Source organism: Salmo trutta, chromosome 18 (assembly GCF_901001165.1).
Source record: "Salmo trutta chromosome 18, fSalTru1.1, whole genome shotgun sequence".
NCBI lineage: Eukaryota > Metazoa > Chordata > Actinopteri > Salmoniformes > Salmonidae > Salmo > Salmo trutta.
In genome coordinates, this window is record NC_042974.1 from 57,193,157 (window position 1) to 57,215,854 (window position 22,698).

Sequence of the window (22,698 nt, forward strand, 5' to 3'; positions counted from 1 at the left end):
GTCAGTAAATACTAACACCGTTATCTAAATCAAATCTGCTACCCCCCCTCTACATTTCTCTATGATAGCACGGCTAACAGCGGACTGTGTTTTTCTGTCGTTGGCTCTTAGTGGAATATGATATAGGTCTGGGATTTGCTTCAGTAGAACACAGGCTTCTAACCCAGACCATCAGAGGTGGTTTAGTGAATGCCTAGCTCTGCTGTCTATGTGATTTGTGAGTTACTTGTTACCATGACAAGTGACTACTGGTAGACAAAGAGGAACCAAGTAGAGAATGAACAGACAGAAATAACCCTTTAGGAATTCACCTGCTGTGTATGTATTGGAAAGTGGAAGTGTGTTTAGGGCTTGTGGTCTACTATATCTGTCCTGTTCGTCATCTACTCTACCCACACCTGATGAGCAATCTGAACTATGAGCTGGCCTCATGAGGAGTGTTCTCACATCTAAATGACTCAACACATGCGTATTACTGCTCAGCCTCTCCCTATCGAGTGAGAGAGATGATAGAGAGATAGAGAGATAGAGAGATAACAAACGGCTGAAAGAAGTGAAATAAAAGAAAGGAAGAGGTGGTGACAGGGGAAGGGGGAGAAAGACAACATTGGAGAGAACAAGGCCTGTGGACCTGGCGGTGAGTGTTGGTGAATATCAAGTCCGGTAGTGTGTGTGTGTGTGTGTGTGTGTGTGTGTGTGTGTGTGCACACTCAGTCAGGGTCAGTTGGCAGAGAGCTATACATGTACAGTGGGGGGAAAAAGTATTTCATCCCCTGCTGATTTTGTACGTTTGCCCACTGACAAAGAAATGATCAGTCTATCATTTTAATGGTAGGTTTATATGAACAGTGAGACAGAATAACAACAAACAAATCCAGAAAAATGCATGTAAAAAATGTTATAAATTGATTTGCATTTTAATGGAGGGAAATAAGTATTTGACCCCTCTGCAAAACATGACTTAGTACTTGGTGGCAAAACCCTTGTTGGCAATCACAGAGGTCAGACGTTTCTTGTAGTTGGCCACCAGGTTTGCACACATCTCAAGAGGGATTTTGTCCCACTCCTCTGCAGATCTTCTCCAAGTCATTAAGGTTTCGAGACTGACGTTTGGCAACTCGAACCTTCAGCTCCCTCCACAGATTTTCTATGGGATTAAGGTCTGGAGACTGGCTAGGCCACTCCAGGACCTTAATGTGCTTCTTCTTGAGCCACTCCTTTGTTGCCTTGGCTGTGTGTTTTGGGTCATTGTCATGCTGGAATACCCATCCACGACCCATTTTCAATGCCCTGGCTAAGGGAAGGAGGTTCTCACCCAAGATTTGACGGTACATGGCCCCGTCAAATGATGCGGTGAAGATGTCCTGTCCCTTTAGCAGAAAAACACCCCCAAAGCATAATGTTTCCACCTCTATGTTTGACGGTGGAGATGGTGTTCTTGGGGTAATAGGCAGCATTCCTCCTCCTCCAAACACGGCGAGTTGAGTTGATGCCAAAGAGCTCTATTTTGGTCTCATCTGACCACAACACTTTCACCCAGTCGTCCTCTGAAACATTCAGATGTTCATTTGCAAACTTCAGACGGGCATGTATATGTATTCTTGAGCAGGGGGACCTTGCAGGCGCAGCAGGATTTCAGTCCTTCACGGCGTAGTGTGTTACCGATTGTTTTCTTGGTGATTATGGTCCCAGCTGCCTTGAGATCATTGACAAGATCCTCCCGTGTAGTTCTGGGCGGATTCCTCACCTTTCTCATGATCATTGCAACTCCACGAGGTGAGATCTTGCATGGAGCCCCAGGCCAAGGGAGATTGACAGTTCTTTTGTGTTTGTTCCATTTGCGAATAATCGCACCAACTGTTGTCAACTTCCCACCAAGCTGCTTGGCGATGGTCTTGTAGCCCATTCCAGCCTGTGTAGGTCTACAATCTTGTCCCTGACATCCTTGGAGAGCTCTTTGGTCTTGGCCATGGTGGAGAGTTTGGAATCTAATTGATTGATTGCTTCTGTGGACAGGTGTCTTTTATACAGGTAACAAGCTGCGGTTAGGTTAATCTCAGCTCGTTACCTGTATAAAAGACACCTGGGAGCCAGAAATCTTTCTGATTGAGAGGGGGTCAAATACTTATTTCCCTCATTAAAATGCAAATCAATTTATAACATTTTTGACATGCATTTTTCTGTATATTTTTGTTGTTATTCTGTCTCTCACTGTTCAAATAAACCTACCACTAAAATTATAGACTGCTCATTTCTTTGTCAGTGGGCAAACATACAAAATCAGCAGGGGATCAAATACTTTTTCCCCCCACTGTACTTCCCCATAAAGTGGTTAGTTAACCCGATCAGAGTCAAACACCAACTCAGCAGACCGGAATAAACTTACTTTGATGTGTGATGCAGAATTAAATTAAAGTCTCTATTGAAGACTGCACTTATAGACACCCTCCAAACAACCCCCTTATCTACACCCTCCAAACAACCCCCTTATCTACACCCTCCAAACAACCCCCTTATCTACACCCTCCAAACAACCCTCTTATAGACACCCTCCAAACAACCCCCTTATATACACCCTCCAAACAACCCCCTTATAGACACCCTCCAAACAACCCCCTTATCTACACCCTCCAAACAACCCCCTTATCTACACCCTCCAAACAACCCCCTTATCTACACCCTCCAAACAACCCCCTTATCTACACCCTCCAAACAACCCCCTTATCTACACCCTCCAAACAACCCCCTTATAGACACCCTCCAAACAACCCCCTTATAGACACCCTCCAAACAACCCCCTTATAGACACCCTCCAAACAACCCCCTTATCTACACCCTCCAAACAACCCCCTTATCTACACCCTCCAAACAACCCCCTTATCTACACCCTCCAAACAACCCCCTTATCTACACCCTCCAAACAACCCCCTTATAGACACCCTCCAAACAACCCCCTTATAGACACCCTCCAAACAACCCCCTTAGACACCCTCCAAACAACCCCCTTATAGACACCCTCCAAACAACCCCCTTATAGACACCCTCCAAACAACCCCCTTATAGACACCCTCCAAACAACCCCCTTATAGACACCCTCCAAACAACCCCCTTATAGACACCCTCCAAACAACCCCCTTATAGACACCCTCCAAACAACCCCCTTATAGACACCCTCCAAACAACCCCCTTATAGACACCCTCCAAACAACCCCCTTATAGACACCCTCCAAACAACCCCCTTATAGACACCCTCCAAACAACCCCCTTATCTACACCCTCCAAACAACCCCCTTATAGACACCCTCCAAACAACCCCCTTATAGACACCCTCCAAACAACCCCCTTATAGACACCCTCCAAACAACCCCCTTATAGACACCCTCCAAACAACCCCCTTATAGACATTTTTTTTTTTTTTTACAAAATTAGACACATCTGAACAAACCCCCCACCACTGCTGAAAATAATCCTAGGGGAGACACTGATTAAGGGTTCACAGCTCCAGTCCTAAAAGACAATGATTGATTGATCAATTATGTAACTGATTGAGTATTATGGTGGAAATTACAAGATTATTTTATAATACCTTCATTGCATCAAATGGTTGTTTTATGCAACAGAATAAGGGGTTGTTAGAACGCTCATCTGTGTGTGTTCTACTGAGGATGGGCCTCTGGGAGATAACACTGACAGGAGATTTACCATGTCTTTTGGGTGACAAAACCTAAAGAGACCGCATTCCAGAGCACGAGTTAACGTTTCTGTTCTATAAGGTACCAGGGAGAGATGACCCCAGGGTCAGACCTTGGAGTCTACACAATGAGAACTGTTTTTACAGCAGATACTGTCTGCTGTGAATTATTAGTATCTTTCATACAAATCTTAACCCTTGTGACCCGTTCTATACATCTGTTGTTCGTCATGTAGGTTGAAAGGGGTGTATCTTGGCTATAAAAATACCATTTTCCTTTTGTCTTGGGGCTCTCAACGAATCATCTGAGGGTGATTCGTCGACAAGCCATCATTATCGTAGAGCACTCAATCAATTCACTTTATGTTTGTGTGTTGTATTGACCTGCTCCCTTATTAATAAGTGATTAAAGATTTAGTTTAAGTATAACTCTGACTTGTGTGACAAGTTTGTCTCTCCTCATTTGATAATAAAGAAATTAACCACCACAGTATGAATCTGTTCGTTTGTGTGTTTGTTAAGACTCACTCTGGTCCGAGTAGTTCCTGGTCTTGAGCTCCATTTGACGTGTGTGAGACTCCAGCATCACCAGTCGACCCTGAAGGTCCTTCTTCTCCATGTCCTGACTGTCCTCAAACACCATGTACCTCTACAGACAGACAGAGTTGTTAAAACACTGTGTATAACACAATGGCATGTGTCCATGTGTGTTAAGTACTTGTGAGAAAGGTCATTGATCTCTAGCCAACAGACAGGACACATTGCTAGCTGTATGCATCATGTTTGTCAGATTCATTCTGCCACCACCTCCTGTGATCCTTAGAGACAGAGACAGACAGAGACACACACACACACACACACACACAGAAGTGAATTGGGAGAGACTAGGGACTGACTCAAATCTGGAGTGAGATCAATGAGACAAAACCCACCTGTCTGCCTGTGTGTGTGTCTGTCTGCAGCTCCATTCAGTGTGTTGTTTTGTGTGTGTCTGCCTGCCTGCAGCTCCATTCAGTATGTTGTTTTGTGTGTGTCTGCCTGCAGCTTCATTCAGTGTGTTGTTTTGCGTGAGTCTGCCTGCAGCTCCATTCAGTATGTTGTTTTGCGTGTGTCTGCCTGCAGCTCCATTCAGTGTGTTGTTTTGCGTGGGTCTGCCTGCAGCTCCATTCAGTGTGTTGTTTTGCGTGCGTCTGCCTGCAGCTCCATTCAGTGTGTTGTTTTGCGTGCGTCTGCCTGCAGCTCCATTCAGTGTGTTGTTTTGCGTGCGTCTGCCTGCAGCTCCATTCAGTGTGTTGTTTTGCGTGCGTCTGCCTGCAGCTCCATTCAGTGTGTTGTTTTGCGTGCGTCTGCCTGCAGCTCCATTCAGTGTGTTGTTTTGCGTGCGTCTGCCTGCAGCTCCATTCAGTGTGTTGTTTGGCGTGCGTCTGCCTGCAGCTCCATTCAGTGTGTTGTTTGGCGTGCGTCTGCCTGCAGCTCCATTCAGTGTGTTGTTTGGCGTGCGTCTGCCTGCAGCTCCATTCAGTGTGTTGTTTTGCGTGCGTCTGCCTGCAGCTCCATTCAGTGTGTTGTTTTGCGTGCGTCTGCCTGCAGCTCCATTCAGTGTGTTGTTTTGCGTGCGTCTGCCTGCAGCTTCATTCAGTGTGTTGTTTTGCGGGTGTCTGCCTGCAGCTCCATTCAGTGTGTTGTTTTGCGGGTGTCTGCCTGCAGCTCCATTCAGTGTGTTGTTTTGCGTGGGTCTGCCTGCAGCTCCATTCAGTGTGTTGTTTTGCGTGCGTCTGCCTGCAGCTCCATTCAGTGTGTTGTTTGGCGTGCGTCTGCCTGCAGCTCCATTCAGTGTGTTGTTTGGCGTGCGTCTGCCTGCAGCTCCATTCAGTGTGTTGTTTGGCGTGCGTCTGCCTGCAGCTCCATTCAGTGTGTTGTTTGGCGTGCGTCTGCCTGCAGCTCCATTCAGTGTGTTGTTTTGCGTGCGTCTGCCTGCAGCTCCATTCAGTGTGTTGTTTTGCGTGCGTCTGCCTGCAGCTCCATTCAGTGTGTTGTTTTGCGTGCGTCTGCCTGCAGCTCCATTCAGTGTATTGTTTTGCGTGCGTCTGCCTGCAGCTCCATTCAGTGTGTTGTTTTGCGTGCGTCTGCCTGCAGCTCCATTCAGTGTGTTGTTTTGCGTGCGTCTGCCTGCAGCTCCATTCAGTGTGTTGTTTTGCGTGCGTCTGCCTGCAGCTCCATTCAGTGTGTTGTTTTGCGTGCGTCTGCCTGCAGCTCCATTCAGTGTGTTGTTTTGCGTGCGTCTGCCTGCAGCTCCATTCAGTGTGTTGTTTGTGTGTGTCTGCCTGCCTGCAGCTCCATTCAGTATGTTGTTTTGTGTGTGTCTGCCTGCAGCTCCATTCAGTGTGTTGTTTTGCGTGCGTCTGCCTGCAGCTCCATTCAGTGTGTTGTTTTGCGTGCGTCTGCCTGCAGCTCCATTCAGTGTGTTGTTTTGCGTGCGTCTGCCTGCAGCTCCATTCAGTGTGTTGTTTTGCGTGCGTCTGCCTGCAGCTCCATTCAGTGTGTTGTTTTGCGTGCGTCTGCCTGCAGCTCCATTCAGTGTGTTGTTTTGCGTGCGTCTGCCTGCAGCTCCATTCAGTGTGTTGTTTTGCGTGGGTTTGCCTGCAGCTCCATTCAGTGTGTTGTTTTGTGTCTGTGTAACAGGTCTGAGGTCAACATGAAGAGTCAGTCGGTCTTCAGTTCCATTCAGTGGATGTCAGACAACAGGTTCAGAGCGCCAGCTCCTTGGTGCCCACACACACCAGAGTGTGTGTGTGTGTGTGTGTGTGTGTTGTACTGACAGATCAGTGTCCGGCAGTAAGTCTTCTTGTTGTTGTCCATTAGAGCTCAGCACCAGTATCTTCAGATCGACAATTGTTGTAGTTTTTCCGTTGATGGGAATGAGAGAATCTGTCTGTAACTGGAGAACTCCCTCTGCCGCTGCTAGCAAAAACAGGCTGAGGAGTTATGACATAACCTAGCGAGACATAAACCCCCCCCTCCCAACACATACTGATCAACTGTCTACTTTTAAATAACCATTTTTTCCCCCAATTTCGCGATATCCAATTGGTAGTTAACACAATGCTCGCTTAACCCGGAAGCCAGCCGCACCAATTTGTTGGAGGAAACACTGTACAGTCGTGGCCAAAAGTTTTGAGAATGACACAAATATTCATTTTAAAAAAGTCTGCTGCCTCAGTTTGTATGATGGCAATTTGCATATACTCCAGAATGTTATGAAGAGTGATCAGATGAATTGCAAAGTCCCTTTTTGCCATGCAAATGAATTGAATCCCAAAAACATATTTCCACTGCATTTCAGCCCTGCCACAAAAGGACCAGCTGACATCATGTCAGTGATTCTCTCGTTAACACAAGTGTGAGTGAGGACAAGGCTGGAGATCACTGTCATGCTGATTGAGTTCGAATAACAGACTGGAAGCTTCAAAAGGAGGGTGGTGTTTGGAATCATTGTTCTTCCTCTGTCAAACATGGTTACCTGCAAATAAACACATGCCGTCATCATTGCTTTGCACAAAAAGGGCTTCACAGGCAAGGATATTGCTGCGAGTAAGATTGCACCTAAATCAACCATTTATCGGATCATCAAAAACTTCAAGGAGAGCGGTTCAATTGTTGTGAAGAAGGCTTCAGGGCGGCCAAGAAAGTCCAGCAAGCACCAGGGCCGTCTCCTAAAGTTGATTCAGCTGCAGGATCGGGGCACCACCAGTACAGAGCTTGCTCAGGAATGGCAGCAGGCAGGTGTGAGTGCATCTGCACGCACAGTGAGGCGAAGACTTTGAGGATGGCCTGGTGTCAAGAAGGGCAGCAAAGAAGCCACTTCTCTCCAGGAAAAACATCAGGAACAGGCTGATATTCTGCAAAAAGTACAGGGATTGGACTGCTGAGGACTGAGGTAAAGTCATTTTCTCTGATGAATCCCCTTTCTGATTGTTTGGGGCATCCGGAAAAAAGCTTGTCCGGAGAAGACAAGGTGAGCGCTACCATCAGTCCTGTGTCATGCCAACAGTAAAGCATCCTGAGACCATTCATGTGTGGGGTTGCTTCTCAACCAAGGGAGTGGGCTCACTCACAATTTTGCTTAAGAAAACAGCCATGAATAAAGAATGATACCAACACATCCTCCGAGAGCAACTTCTCCCAACCATCCAGGAACAGTTTGGTGACGAACAATGCCTTTTCCAGCATGATGGAGCACCTTGCCATAAGGCAAACGTGATAACTAAGTGGCTCGGGGAACAAAACATCAATATTTTGGGTCCATGTCCAGAAACTCCCCAGACCTTAATCCCATTGAGAACTTGTAGTCAATCCTCAAGAGGCGGGTGGACAAACAAAAACCCACATACTCTGACAAACTCCAAGCATTGATTATGCAAGGATGGGCTGCCATCAGTCAGGATGTGGCCCAGAAGTTAATTGACAGCATGCCAGGGTGGATTGCAGAGGTCTTGAAAAAGAAGGGTCAACACTGCAAATAATGACTCTGCATCAACTTCATGTACTTGTCAATAAAAGCCTTTGACACTTATGAAATGCTTGTAATTATACTTCAGTATTCCATAGTAACATCTGACAAAAATATCTAAATACACTGAAGCAGCAAACTTTGTGGAAATTAATGTGTCATTCTCAAAACCTTTGGTTATGACTGTACACCTGGCGACGTGTCAGCGTGCACTGCACCCTGCCTGCCACAGGAGTCGCTAGAGCGCGATGGGACAAGGACAACCCAGCCGGCCAAACCCTCCCCTAACCTGGACGACGCTGGGCCAATTGTGCACCACCTCATGGGTCTCCCAGTCGCGGCCAGCTGCGACACAGACTGGGATCGAACCAGGATCTGTAATGACGCAGATAGCACTGCGATACAGTGTCTTAGACCTCTGCGCCACTCTGGAGGACCTTCAACGGTCTACTTCGCAGCTTAGAGCAGTGTGTGACACACCCACCCTCAAAGAGCAACTGCATACCACCTAGCTTATTACAAATGTACAGTAAAAGAGCTGAACCAGCCGGTGACAGTTTAGAGACCTGTTAGAGCGGTGTTCTAGGCTTTGGGTCTGGCCCAGCACCAACACACCTGACACTAGATTGAGGTGAATCCGGTGTTATAACACAAGGCTGGAACTAAAGTCTGCCCTCATTTACCGCCGACACACGTAAACAGTCTTGAGTCTTGTGATCATAGAGCTGTGTGTGGATGAAGGGCTTATCGACCTGAGCCCATCGGCTGGGATGAGCAGTCATCTGCTACGGGATTGACTCACCCGAGTCCCCTGCTCTGCCGGAGGCCTACTGGAACAAATAGGCTCTTCTCTACATGAAGGCAACTTTGTGTCAGAAAGCAGATGAAGGCATTCCTCAGAATGCCTTTGACGAACATTAAATCATTAGTTTGGCTGCAGGTGTATTCAAGGCCCTGTTCAAATGGTTAGGAAACCATAAGAACAGCGTGAGGACGAGAGGGCAAGAAAGAGAGAAATGGATTAAGAAAACGATGTGGGAAGGTATGAGAGAGGGTCTGAAGGGCAGTAAAGAAAAGACAGACTTCCTCACAGTAAACTCCAAGTAAAACAGCAAATCTAATAAGAGTATTAGGCTACATGAGGCCTGGACTGAACAAGAGGGCTGGGAGAGGAGCAAGAGGAGGACTTGATCTGTCAACAACACTAAACACAAGGCTGCTCGTCACAGATGGTTTTAACTGTCATAAAAGCATAATACCCAACATCAATCCCTAGAACCTCACCCCCTCTTCCTAATCCCTTAGACTCCCCCCCCCCACACACACACACACTTTCTCCGTGCTGCTCATCATATGACCCATAGTTGGGTGTTCATAAGACAACGCTCCAGAGAAAGAGTTTCTCTAGTCTCCATCTACCTCCTCTTCCCCCTCTCCTCCTGACCATGCATAATGCTCCCTTTGTCCCTTCACACACACACACAAACTCTCCCTCTCTCTCTCACACACACAGCTCTATCAAACAGACACACACACGCTCCATCTCACACAGCTCTCTTTCTCTCTCACACGCACAAAGTGCCCCAGTGTATCCACATTATATTGACGGGGAGTTTTATTAAGTGCACGGAGTCTTCTTTGGGTTGCTGCCTGGGTAGAACAGGGCAGCTGGGTTAGCAGGATGGCGCTGCCAGAAAGGAGATCAGATATCACAGATCTGGAAGTCACTAAAAGGGGTCACACATCTGTGGTTGGCAAGATCCTGAAGAGTTAGATTTGAGGGTGTTTATTAAACACGCAATCAACTTAAAATATTGTGTTATAAATGTGTTCCTTGGTTTGAGGGTCAAGTGTGTGTGTGTGTATTATGCGTTCATTGATGTGTCTGGGGTTGGAGCAGGTCACAACACGATCTGTCAGAGCGTTTGTGAACTTCCAGTGAGACAACACTATAAGAACAAACATCATGTGAACAGGAACACAAAGACCTTTTCACTTTCAACAAGTCAATAACAGCCAGGGGGTATTCAATTAACGCCCGTTATCATTTTTTCAAATCCCAATAATATGAATTCAGAACTGGCTCAACATCAAACATCCCAATCATTGTCCAAATCAACAAACACAATATGAATGGTTTAGGCTGTGAAATTCAACTGTGGGGCTAACTTCATTTCAACTGATGAATCGGGTTCAATACCTGGTCGGTTACACAAGTAGGTTAATTGAAACAGCACGTCTTTTTACAGCAGAAACTTAGGTCTAATCCAGAGAGCCACGTTGGTAGACCTGACTCTCTGTATGTGGTGTGTTTGTGTGTCAGTCCTGACTGCGCCTACTCATCCTGGGTACAGATGCAAGAGAGTAAGAGCTCCTGCCTTTAACAGGCCCATAGCTTAGGGAGGGTCTGCTCTGTTCACCCTATCATCAGCTAACTACAGCAAAGTAGGGGCTGACCGACTGTGGGGTTTGTTTTAGTACAGTAGTGTGACAAACTGACAGCTGGACTAGAGCCTGGGTTTGACGTGGTGCTGGGCGATAAATCAATATCAATAGAGGTAACTACTTCCATCAATAACGATATAAAAACGTTTAGATTACTTTTTCAACAATGTCGATATAGAATAATTAGGTACAGCAGTCCATTTCACCTCTGATGTAGCAGGAACGTGCGGAAAAGTGACAATATGCACGTGGAGAGGTATACGCGCACTAAAAACCACTTAGCACCTCGAGTGATGGAGGAGCCACTATTAACCACGAAAAATGTGTGATTTAGGCAAAAACAGTGGCAGTAAGCCATGGAGAAGAAGCAGCTTCCGTCGAAGAAATTATTGATAAAAAGGGTCCAAATGTTTCAGTTAGCAGAGCAATGCTCGGTGCAAATCATGCCGTAGACAGGTGGCTACCAAATCTGGTAATACGACAAACCTTTTTCACCATCTGAAGCAAAATCACTCTTTGGAACGTGCATAGTTTGAGTTTGCGCCACGGTATTGATAAACGCCCCTCAAGCACCAGCCAATCTAGGGATGTTCGCCCGAAGCAGTCAACACTGACAGCGTTTATAGCCTACAAGCAAACATCGAAAAGACACAAGGACATCACAAACGCTAGTATGCATTGCATTGCTAAGGACATGCTACCAATTAGCACAGTCGAAAAGGAAGGTTTCAAGTGGCTTATCAATTTAATTGACCCCAGGTACGTGCTCCCTGGCCGCAAACATTTCTCTCACATCGCACTGCCTAAACTACACCGAGTGTAGGGAAAAAGTTGAGGAACAGCTCAAGACAGATGATGTATTTTGCTACTACTACCGATCTGTGGTCTAGTCGCACATCAGAGCCTTAAATTAGCCTAACTATCCACTATATTGACAGTGGAATCTTCGTAATAAATGCCTTCAAACATCATACTTTCCAGATGACCACACGGGTGAAGCTATAGCAGAGGGGCTCATTCAAGACAGACAGGTCTGCATTACAACGGATAGTGGTGCAAACATTGTGAAGGCGCTCAAATCAACAAATGGACCCGACTGCAATGTTTTGGACATCGTCTGCACTTGGCCATTGGTAAGTAACCTTGTCAATTGTGTATATTGAAGTGATTGGATAGAATAAACTAAATGTGCATTTTTTTCATCAACTGATTAAGTTAAATATTACATTTCTACATAACTAAATGGATTATTGTGATTAACATTTTATTAAAATGTCTTGATTTCTCTTACAGAGAGTGGGTAGAGGCAAACGTGTAGATCAAGCAATTGGTGTGTGTAAGAAAGTGGTAGGTGCCTTTCCCTGTGGTAGGTGCCTTTCCCTGTGGTAGGTGCCTTTCCCTGTGGTAGGTGCCTTTCCCTGTGGTAGGTGCCTTTCCCTGTGGTAGGTGCCTTTCCCTGTGGTAGGTGCCTTTCCGTATTGGTGGAAAATTAGAGACCTGGCAGTTGATCAAAAAGAACACAACCTACACAAGTTGGTGACAGAGCCGCCTACCAGGTGGGGATCACATCAAAAGGTGGTGCAAAGAGTACTGGAGCAGGAGAGAGCCATTTCACAGGTCTTGTCCAGTGACAAGACGACCCGGCACTTAGCTCCCATCTATACAGATATTGATGTTCTTGAGTCCATCAACCAGGCATTGACCCAACTCCTAGAATTCACAGATGCTCTGTCTGGTGAGTCTTATGTCAGTGTGTCTTACCTGAAGCCAGTACTATACCTGTTCAATACAGAGGTCAGGAAACAGGGCTCACCCAAACCATCAAAACAAATGATAAATATGATGACCTAGCCACAGATGACCTCCTGGACATAGCCTCGTTGGTCGACCCTCGGTTGAAAACACATTACATCAAAGAGAAGGTGGGCCACATAAAAGCAAGAGCTATCTCAGAGATGGTCAATGAGGGACATGAAAACCCAAACCCACCTTTTAAACATTATTTGATTAATATCGTGATAATGAAAAAAAAAAAAAACTTTTCTTGCAAAAACAAGGACATTCCTAAGTGACCCCAAACACACCCATTCAAAAGTTTGGGGTCACTTAGCAATGTCCTTATTTTTGCAAGAAAAGCAAAAAAATGTGTCCATTAAAATAACATCAAGTTGATCATTAAATAGTACCCGCAAAACACCAGTCTCAACGTCAACAGTGAAGAGGCGACTCCAGGACGCTGGCCTTCTAGGCAGAGTTGCAAAGAAAAAGCCATATCTCAGACTGGCCAATAAAAATAAATTATTAAGATGGGCAAAAGAAAGAGCCACCGGACAGAGGAACTCTGCCTAGAAGGCCAGCATCCAGGAGTTGCCTCTTCACTGTTGACGTTGAAACTGGTGTTTTGCGGGTACTATTTAATAAAGCTGCCAGTTGAGGACTTGTGAGGCGTCTGTTTCTCAAACTACACACCAATGTACTTGTCCTCTTGCTCAGTTGTGCACCGGGGCCTCCCACTCTTTCTATTCTGGTTAGAGCCAGTTTGCGCTGTTCTGTGAAGGGAGTAGTACACAACATTGTACGAGATCTTCAGTTTCTTGGCAATTTCTCGCATGGAATAGCCTTAATTTCTCAGAACAAGAATAGACTGACAAGTTTCAGAAGAAAGTGCTTTGTTTCTGGCCATTTTGAGCCTGTAATTGAGCCCAAATGCTGATGCTCCAGATACTCAACCAGTCTAAAGAAGGCCAGTTTTATTGCTTCTTTAATCAGAACAACAGTTTTCAGCTGTGCTAACATAACCCTTTTGCAATTTTCTAATGATCAATTAGCCTTAAAATTATAAAACTTGGATTAGCTAACACAACATGCCATTGGAAGACATGAGTGATGGTTGCTGATAATGGGACTCTGTACGCCGATGTAGATATTCCATTTTTTTTTTTAAATGCATCTGCCGTTTCAAGCTACAAAATTCATTTACAACATTAACAATGTCTACACTGTATTTCTGATCAACTTGATGTTATTTTAAAAATGGACAAAAAGTTATTCTTTCAAAAACAAGGACACTTCTAAGTAATCCCAAACCTTTGAACGGTAGCGGATATCGTGATAATTTAGTTGCCATATCGCCCAGCCCTAGTTTGACGTGTCTATAAACCTATGAGAAACTGACACAGCTGGCCTAGAGCCTGGGTTTGACGCTTCTATAAACCTGTGAGAAACTGACACAGCTGGACTAGAGCCTGGGTTTGACGTGTCTATAAACCTGTGAGAAACTGACACAGCTGGACTAGAGCCTGGGTTTGACACGTCTATAAACCTGTGAGAAACTGACACAGCTGGACTAGAGCCTGGGTTTGACGCTTCTATAAACCTGTGAGAAACTGACACAGCTGGACTAGAGCCTGGGTTTGACGAGTCTATAAACCTGTGAGAAACTGACACAGCTGGACTAGAGCCTGGGTTTGACACGTCTATAAACCTGTGAGAAACTGACACAGCTGGACTAGAGCCTGGGTTTGACACGTCTATAAACCTGTGAGAAACTGACACAGCTGGACTAGAGCCTGGGTTTGACGCATCTATAAACCTGTGAGAAACTGACACAGCTGGACTAGAGCCTGGGTTTGACGCGTCTATAAACCTGTGAGAAACTGACACAGCTGGACTAGAGCCTGGGTTTGACGCATCTATAAACCTGTGAGAAACTGACACAGCTGGCCTAGAGCCTGGGTTTGACGTGTCTATAAACCTGTGAGAAACTGACACAGCTGGACTAGAGCCTGGGTTTGACACGTCTATAAACCTGTGAGAAACTGGCACAGCTGGACTAGAGCCTGGGTTTGACGCGTCTATAAACCTGTGAGAAACTGACACAGCTGGACTAGAGCCTGGGTTTGACGCGTCTATAAACCTGTGAGAAACTGACACAGCTGGACTAGAGCCTGGGTTTGACGCGTCTATAAACCTGTGAGAAACTGACACAGCTGGACTAGAGCCTGGGTTTGACGCGTCTATAAACCTGTGAGAAACTGACACAGCTGGACTAGAGCCTGGGTTTGACGCGTCTATAAACCTGTGAGAAACTGACACAGCTGGACTAGAGCCTGGGTTTGACACGTCTATAAACCTATTCGTCACACATCCACTGACTAGTAGGACAAGGACGACTCCTGGAAAGTTCGCTTCAGATAAGTGCAAACTCGCCCCGACCTCGGTTTTCCAGCCCCAATTCAATGACATGCTTTTTTAGTCGCTCCTGATAACTGCTGTGAACTGACAACTGGGATATGGTGGAAAAGGCATGAGTGTGCTGTGGGTCTGACAAATGACATAACCCTCTGACATCATCATCCTGAACCGGTCCGTGACCTCAGGATGTCTTGAGGAATGTGCCCCAGGAGTATCCTGGCCAGAGAGAGGAACTCAGGAAGTCTTGTTTTCCCAGGAATTTCCTGCCTGGCCCTGCTCTCTTCCGCTCTCCGTCTGTAGTGAAGAGTAACAGTCCATCTCGGAAGAGTTCCTCTGGGTTCAGCTCTGGGAGAGACCAGTGCAACACTAGACTTACTGAGACTGTTTGGGTCTGTCTGTTGCTTGAGTCCCAATAGTATTGAATGGGTTGTAGAAGTACTTGTGACCGGGGTGTTCATCTGCAGTGTTGCTCACTAACTGAGAACCATCATGTCTCTACTTACAGCCTAGCAGGTGTCTGGGTTTTTACAGTCCTGCGAATGTGAATGGGTTTTCTAGAGCCTAACGAACAACATGACTGAGTTAGCCAGGCCTGTATGTAAAGCAAATTAAGCAGACGCAGTTTTCAACCTCGAAGTAAACACCTAGGCATCACACTGGTAAAGAATTTAACATTGGACTCATGCTTTTTCTATTTGTTTATAAAAGTGCTTATGAAGTACTTTCCCCGTTTATTAACTACTTACGAACTCTCTCGATTCTTGTTGTAATTCCACATGCCAATGAACTGCAACTCTGAGGAGAACGTCAAGAGCAGTGCAAAGCAAATGACTGGACACACACACACACACACCTGTCCAGACCCACCAAGTGTGCAAATCATGACACGTCTAATAAAAAGTAGGCCTACATACTCAGTGTACTACAAGAGCTCTCAGTATTGGTGGCTAATGGCAGAAAATGCCGTGACAAGACAAAGTGAGAGATAAGTCGCAGATTTGGAACATTACACTGCGACCTTCAAATGTTGTCTAAAGTGGTGTTATTTCGGAGTTAACGCGAATAGTGAATGAAGTTGAAGGGCACAGGACCACACACAATCCATAACCAACACTACAAAAGAGGGCTCCTAAACCATGCTCAGAGAAAGCAAAACACATTTAAAAACAGGTCAAGCCAACAGCATTGCTGCTGTCAACTGCTAAACAAGGATCACCTGATCTGTAAATGAACCCATCTATAGGAGAGGAAAGGAGCTTTCACTTTGGCGGTGTGGTGGCAGAATTTAGGGTGAGCTGTTGTAACTTCAAGGGACATGTTCTGTGTTATGCTTTTCAGAGACTCCTGGTATGTCTGCAGCCTAACACAAGGCCATTGTGTTCTGGAACAGTTGCTTTTATTCAAAGAACTGTTGTGCAAACAATATGATTGTATTATCACCTCCCACTATATAAGGGACACGTAACCATTTCTTCTTGGAGTTCATCCCTGTGAAATCAGAGATAGAGCTCCCCTTGTAGCTGCTTGTGTTAAAGATGATTCTATTATATCATTGAATAGTCTTTGCCTTAATCTTTGGATCGAATTTTCCACAACAGCAGTTATGGGACTAAAGAGAGTTCAACGACACAGACAGGGGTTGAAATACAACCACACTAGAACAGCGTGATTATAAAGAGACAGAGAACATATGGATAGCCTAGTGGGTGAAAGGCAGAGAACCGGGGGGGAGAGAGAGAGAGAGCAACAGGGGGACAGAAAGAGAGTAGTAGATAGACTGCATAATGCGTTGGTGGCAGAACAAACAACTGTTCAGTTGCAGCAGGAGAGCGAAAGAGAGCAGTCTGAAGCTAGGAGGATATGTCATCTGGATGCAACAGCTGATGACAAGGTTACCCATAATATTATGGTTGTGACAACATTACTGTACTTCAGTAATTTACACCATACAAATGGAGCTCCACCTAAGGGGAATGACAGAAGATGTACTATATTACCTGTCAACATATTTAAGGCAAGGTTTATATGACCCCATTTCAAACAGCCCCTTATTTACCACTTTCTAGCACGTAGGTGTTGTTAAATGGAAGTGGTCATGAGTTTACCTGCAAAATGCAGAGAACCATTCACACAGACCCAATACGTGTATTTTGGTTACAGTGTCTGTGAAAATAAAGATTTTGGTTTAGCATACATTTTAAAGTGAAAAATCTGAGTCTCAGCATCATTCAGGCTGTGTAAGTGCTATTTGACCAAGAAGGAAAGTGATGGAGTGCTGCATCAGATGACCTGGCCTCCACAAATCACTCAACCTCAACCCAATTGAGAAGGAAAAGCAGCCAACAAGTGCTCAGCGTATGTGAGAACTCCTTCAGGACTGTTAACCTGGTTGAGAGAATACCAGGAGTGTGTAAAGCTGTCATCAAGGCAAAAGGTCGCTACTTTGAAGAAATGTAAATATATTTAGATTTGTTTAACACTTTTTTGGTTACTACATGATTCCATGTGTAATTTCCTAGTTGATGTCTTCACTATTCTACAATGTAGAAAATAGTAAAAATAAAGAAAAACCCTTGAATGAGTAGGTGTGTCCAACCTTCAGACAGGTACACATACATATAAAAAGGTTTGTCATTTGCAGACGCTCTTATCCAGAGCGAGTACATATATTTTCGTACTGTCCCCAGTGGGAATTGAACCCACAACCCTGGCGTTGCAAGCGCCATGCTCTACCAAGTGAGCCACACAGGACTCCTAAATCCCAATAAATGACCATGCCTGCTTTTTATACCAGCCTTTTCATATATCTGAAAGGGGTAGGGGGTAAAATAAATGGAAATGCCACCTAAAGACCTACTCATGATTCCTGCATTTTCACAGACCCTGTAACCAAAATACAGGTATCAGATCTGTGTGAATGGTTTTCTGGTTTTCTGCTTTTTGCAGGTAAACTCATGAACACTTCCCTAATTTGAAATGCAAACTGACCCCATTGTTTTACACCCCCCACCAACTCCTAATTTGCATGAATCAAAATCATTTTATTGGTCGCATACAGGTTTAGCAGAAATGCTTGTGTTTCTAGCGCCAACAGTGCAGTAATATCTAACAATACACACATTTAAAGTAAAGGAATGGAATTAAGAATATATAAATATTTGGACGAGCAACGTCGAAGCGGCATAGACTAAAACACAGAATATGATACAGTATATACATATGAGTAGTGCAAAATACGTAAACATTATTAAAGTGACTAGTGTTCCAATTATTAAAGTGGCCAGTGATTTCAAGTCGATGTATATAGGGCAGCCTCTTAGGTCCAAGTGATGGCTATTTAACAGTCTGATGGCCTTGAGATAAACTGCTTCTTTCAGTCTCTCGGTCCCAGCTTTGATGCACCTGTACAGACCTTGCCTTCTGGATGGTAGCGTGGGTGAAAAGGCAGTTGGTCGGGTGATTGTTGTCCTTGATGATCTTTCTGGCCTTCCTGTGACATCGGGTGCGTTGGGCAGACCACACCACCCTCTGGAGAGCCCTGTGGTTGCGGGCGGTGCAGTTGCCGTCCCAGACGGTGATACAGCCCGACAGGATGCTCTCAACAGAATATGTTACAATCCCTGATGTCTCTCTGGAAGGAAATCCTCGCCCTGAGCTCGTCAACTTTATTATCCAGAGCCTGAACATTAGCGAGTGATATACTCGGAAGCAGTGGGTGGTGTGCACGCCTCCTGAGTCGGACTAGGAGTCCACTACGAATACCTCTTCTCCGCCAGCAGTGTTTTGGAGCAGCCTCTGGAATAAGTTCAATTGCCCTGGGGGTACAAACAAAGGATCCAATTCGGGAAAGTCGTATTACTGATCGTAATGCTGGTGAGTTACCGCCGCTCTGATATCCAAAAGTTATTTCCGGTTGTATGTAATAACACAAAACATTTGAGCTAGCAATGTAAGAAATAACACATAAAAAAACGAAAAACTGCAAAGTTGTTCATGGAGCAAGAAGAACGACTGCCCTATCTTTCAGCGCCATCTTGCTATACCTGCAACAAAGTGATAAATAAGGGGCTGCTTGAAATGGGGTTATAAACATGGCTCTATCAATATATATTTTTTGTGTGTTTTTTTATTTATTTTTACACATAATATAACACATCTTCTGTCTGAAATGGGTATAGGTGGCTCTTCATTTTCCATGGTTTTTACACATTACCACTTTCAGATATACAAAAAAAAGCTTGTATAAAAATTGGGCATAGTAAATTTGTGGGATTTTGGTTTGTGTATTACATTTACATTTTACATTTTAGTCATTTAGCAGACGCTCTTATCCAGAGCGACTTACAGTAGTGAATGCATACATTTCATTAAAAAAATTTCCTCTCCGTACTGATCCCCCGTGGGAATCGAACCCACAACCCTGGCGTTGCAAACACCATGCTCTACCAACTGAGCCACAGTTGGTAGAGAGTATGAAAGGGAAAGAGAGTAGCAAGTCAACCAGATAAATGTCCCTAGCCAGAAAGCTTGAACCTAGCCATACTTATTGCCATGTTTGCGGTTCCCTTGTGAAATTGGGCTACTTTCAAAACAATGTTGTGGGTTGCGGGTTTTTGGGATACTTCTAAATTGCACTGTGGCCGCCATGGCATTTCTCTTAAAAAAATAAAAGAATATAACCTGCTGCTGCTGACTATCAGGCAGTGAGGTAGGCTGTTACTGAGTGAGTGTTGAGAGCACTGGTTGAGACTGCTGCAGCGGGCAACTGATTCACAGAGATAGAGCAGCAATCGCACACATCATGGCAACTTCTTACCAATTGTAGGTAGGCTATTTACATTGGTCATTGTGGAGACACTTATTTTCAAATCTTTTTCCATAAAACATATTAAAGCGTAAAAACTGATATAACGGCAACAAAGCTCTGGAAAACGACTTTAGGCGCACTAGAGCGCTTTAGATAAATTCGCTCAGAGGTGGTATAAATAAACTGCATTCTAATGTCAACATTTCTTATGGAAAACCATATAAAGCATAGGGTTTTATGCATGCTCAGTTCTTGGGACTTGAGTCCTGCACGAGTAAAATTTGAAATGGAAGTTATGTTACGTGCTTCTGTTATGGGGGGAAAAAAATCCACAAAAACTGACATTAAATATGGAGAACGATAGTTTTTCATCTGTTGGCCATCCAGTAGGCTATTAATAGGCTACTGTTGCCTACAATTCCATACAATAAATATGTTGAAATTACAATATCACTGGAGTCATTGAAAATCAATTTGTGCCACTTGTGGAACCTACCAGAACTGGCAAACAGATTTAATAAATAGCTTATAACTTCAGTTTGTTGTTGTAGCCTTGTGTTATTATGATATTATTAATAGCCATGTTTAATTAAATTGGAAGTAATCAATTGTAATCATGGTCAAAGCGCTATCGCAAATATATCATTCTCCACATTTAATGTCAGTTTCATTGTGGACTTTTGCCTAAAATGAGATACTGGGATATCAGGAGCCATAGGCTACCTGCATCTAGCTCAGCAAACCATGGCAAAGTTGAATTGCAATTATTAACTCAGATTTTAGTCAGTAGCCAGTCTATGCCTATTGAAATGCATCACTCGCAAATAGGCAATTTGTAACGGGTTGTAGTCTTAACATCTGGCACATAACAGCACAATTGACAGAAAATTGCCAAAGACTCATTTTTTTATGTCTGTCCAACTTTTATCACTCTCCTGTCAGAGATGTATCTGTAGTTATGTACATGCAAACTGGATTTATTTACAATTATAAACTGGGTTGTTTGAGCCCTGAATGCTGATTGGTTGAACGCAATGGTATATCAGACCATGTACCATGAGTATGACAAAAAATGACCTTTACTGTTTTAATTACGTTGGTAACCAGTTTATAATACCAATAAGGCAGTGGTTTGTGGTATATGGCCAATATACCAGGGCTAAGGGCTGTGTCCTAAGAACAGTCCTCAGCAGTGGTATATTGGCCAAATACCACACCTCCTCAGGCCTTATTGCTTAATCATAGAAGTCAAAACAAGATAATCAACATCCATTGATGGAAAATTATCTAATATGGACAAATTATATTTTTTCTCTTCTGACATTCTTAAACTCACTGTAATTATTATTTTAAAGGAAAAACACATTTTGCTTCTTAGCCTACGTCGTTGCAGCGATATTCCTTCCTAATTCGTTCATAGCATTATCGAAAAAGGGTTTCTTGGATAAATGATGCCAGTCTTTTGGTTTCTTGGATAAATGCCAGTCTTTTGCTGCAGAAAAATAATGTTGGGCTAGTTTTCCCGGCCATGTGAGCCGTTTTTGATGGGTCATTGGGCTACACATTTTTGCTAGACCTGGCAACCCTGTTTACAGCTATCTGGAGCTGTGACCTAAACGGAGTCAGCCGAGACTTATATGAGAAACATGTCATTCTCCTTGGGTGAAGCTGCATTTGTATAGTGTAAATTATTGAAGTACAGTAATGTGTCACCGGCCATAATATTTGCAACAGTGCTAAATGAGTCATATGTATCAGCTGTTGCAGCCAGATGACATTATCTTCCTAGCTTCAGACTGCTATAGCTTTAAGGTTAGCTTACAGGCTACCAACATTGCCATAGTTTGCATGCATGCTAGCATATTAGGGGATTAAAGCTAGCGAACAAACAAGCGTATATATAGCTAGCAAACGGTTCGCAAGTTCTCCTAAGAAACATGCACTACTAGGTGCAAGTTCTCAAATTGGCGAACTTACTAGCTACATACAGTATTGGGTACAGTATGTATGTGCTGCTTGTTGTGGTATATTACTTGTGCTTGAACTGTCAAAGCTAACTTTAGTGGTCTAGCAGTTGGAAGCATGCAAAGCTTTTCCATCAACGAACTCTTGTCCTTTTCCCTCTTTGACAGTCGAGGACTTAAACCCACCTCTTCTGTAGATTTTCTGAGCGATTTCTCCCGTTCATACTGGGTAACAAGTTGTTCGTTATCCTCTTTCAGAAGCTCCAACTCGACTTCGTGCTCCTGGTTGTCCGCGAACACTGCGTCCAAGTTCTCCAACACTGCGACGACGAGCGGCATGAGTTCTTTCACAACGTCCTCGTCGTACTGACAGATCAACCGTTCAAACTCTCGGTAAATTGAGCTCGCCAGACCCGAAACCCGTTCAGACATCATCGCCGAACTGCCAGAGTCGTCCTGGTAAAGAACTCCATCGTCCAACTCCATTTTCTTGTCCCCCACTCTCTTCTCGCCAGCTAGCGGGCTAACAGTAGCCGAGGAAAACGTTACGCTACTTGTGAAAGCCTGCCAGCAGCAACCCACCTTATAGTTCTGTGGTGCAGCGAGACCAAATAGTGTCCCTAAAATATAACCGAGTTACCATTAGCTACGGAGAAGATAAACAATAGTAAAATGAACGACGTTCAACAAGTTGCGGTCCCTTTCTCATATGGACAGTTGACTTACAAAGGTGCTAAATAGAAAAGTATCTTGCTTGCTACTTGGCTCCGCTTTTTAGTTTACCCTCCCGACTTCCCAACAGATGAGCTCCTGTGTTGTTGACTGGCCCCCGTCATGGTGACGTCACATGCTAAAAGAGGGCTGGGCATGAGGGGGGAAATGTTATCATTTTTGATATTTTGGAAACATTTTGTAATTTGTGCCAGTTTTCATTCACGTCAATATTGGTCATAGCTGTAATTGGCCATCTTTATTCAATGTGCCTCATCAATGTACTGTTGTTTTAGCTCAACAGGTAGTCTAAAAAAAAACTGCTTCGGAACTTTGCAAATGTTTGATAAATAACGTAAGCTGCCTCCAGATACAA

General features: G+C 44.4%; 1 protein-coding gene across 3 annotated transcripts in view; it reads right to left on the bottom strand.

Moving 5' to 3' along the window:
• The window catches only part of LOC115153560 (C-Jun-amino-terminal kinase-interacting protein 4-like), a 63,236-nt gene extending 40,792 nt beyond the window's left edge, over window positions 1-22,444 (bottom strand). For 2 of the 3 annotated variants that reach the window (XM_029699140.1, XM_029699139.1), the window contains exons 1-2: window positions 21,798-22,444; window positions 4,220-4,340 (exon numbers count right to left, since the gene is read on the bottom strand). In XM_029699140.1, the coding sequence (XP_029555000.1) occupies window positions 4,220-4,340; window positions 21,798-22,097 (421 nt within the window). In that variant the 5' untranslated portion in view covers window positions 22,098-22,444. The remainder of the gene's footprint in view (window positions 1-4,219; window positions 4,341-21,797) is intronic. The other variant, XM_029699142.1, reaches the window with a different exon arrangement.
• Between the last annotated feature and the right edge of the window lie 254 nt (window positions 22,445-22,698).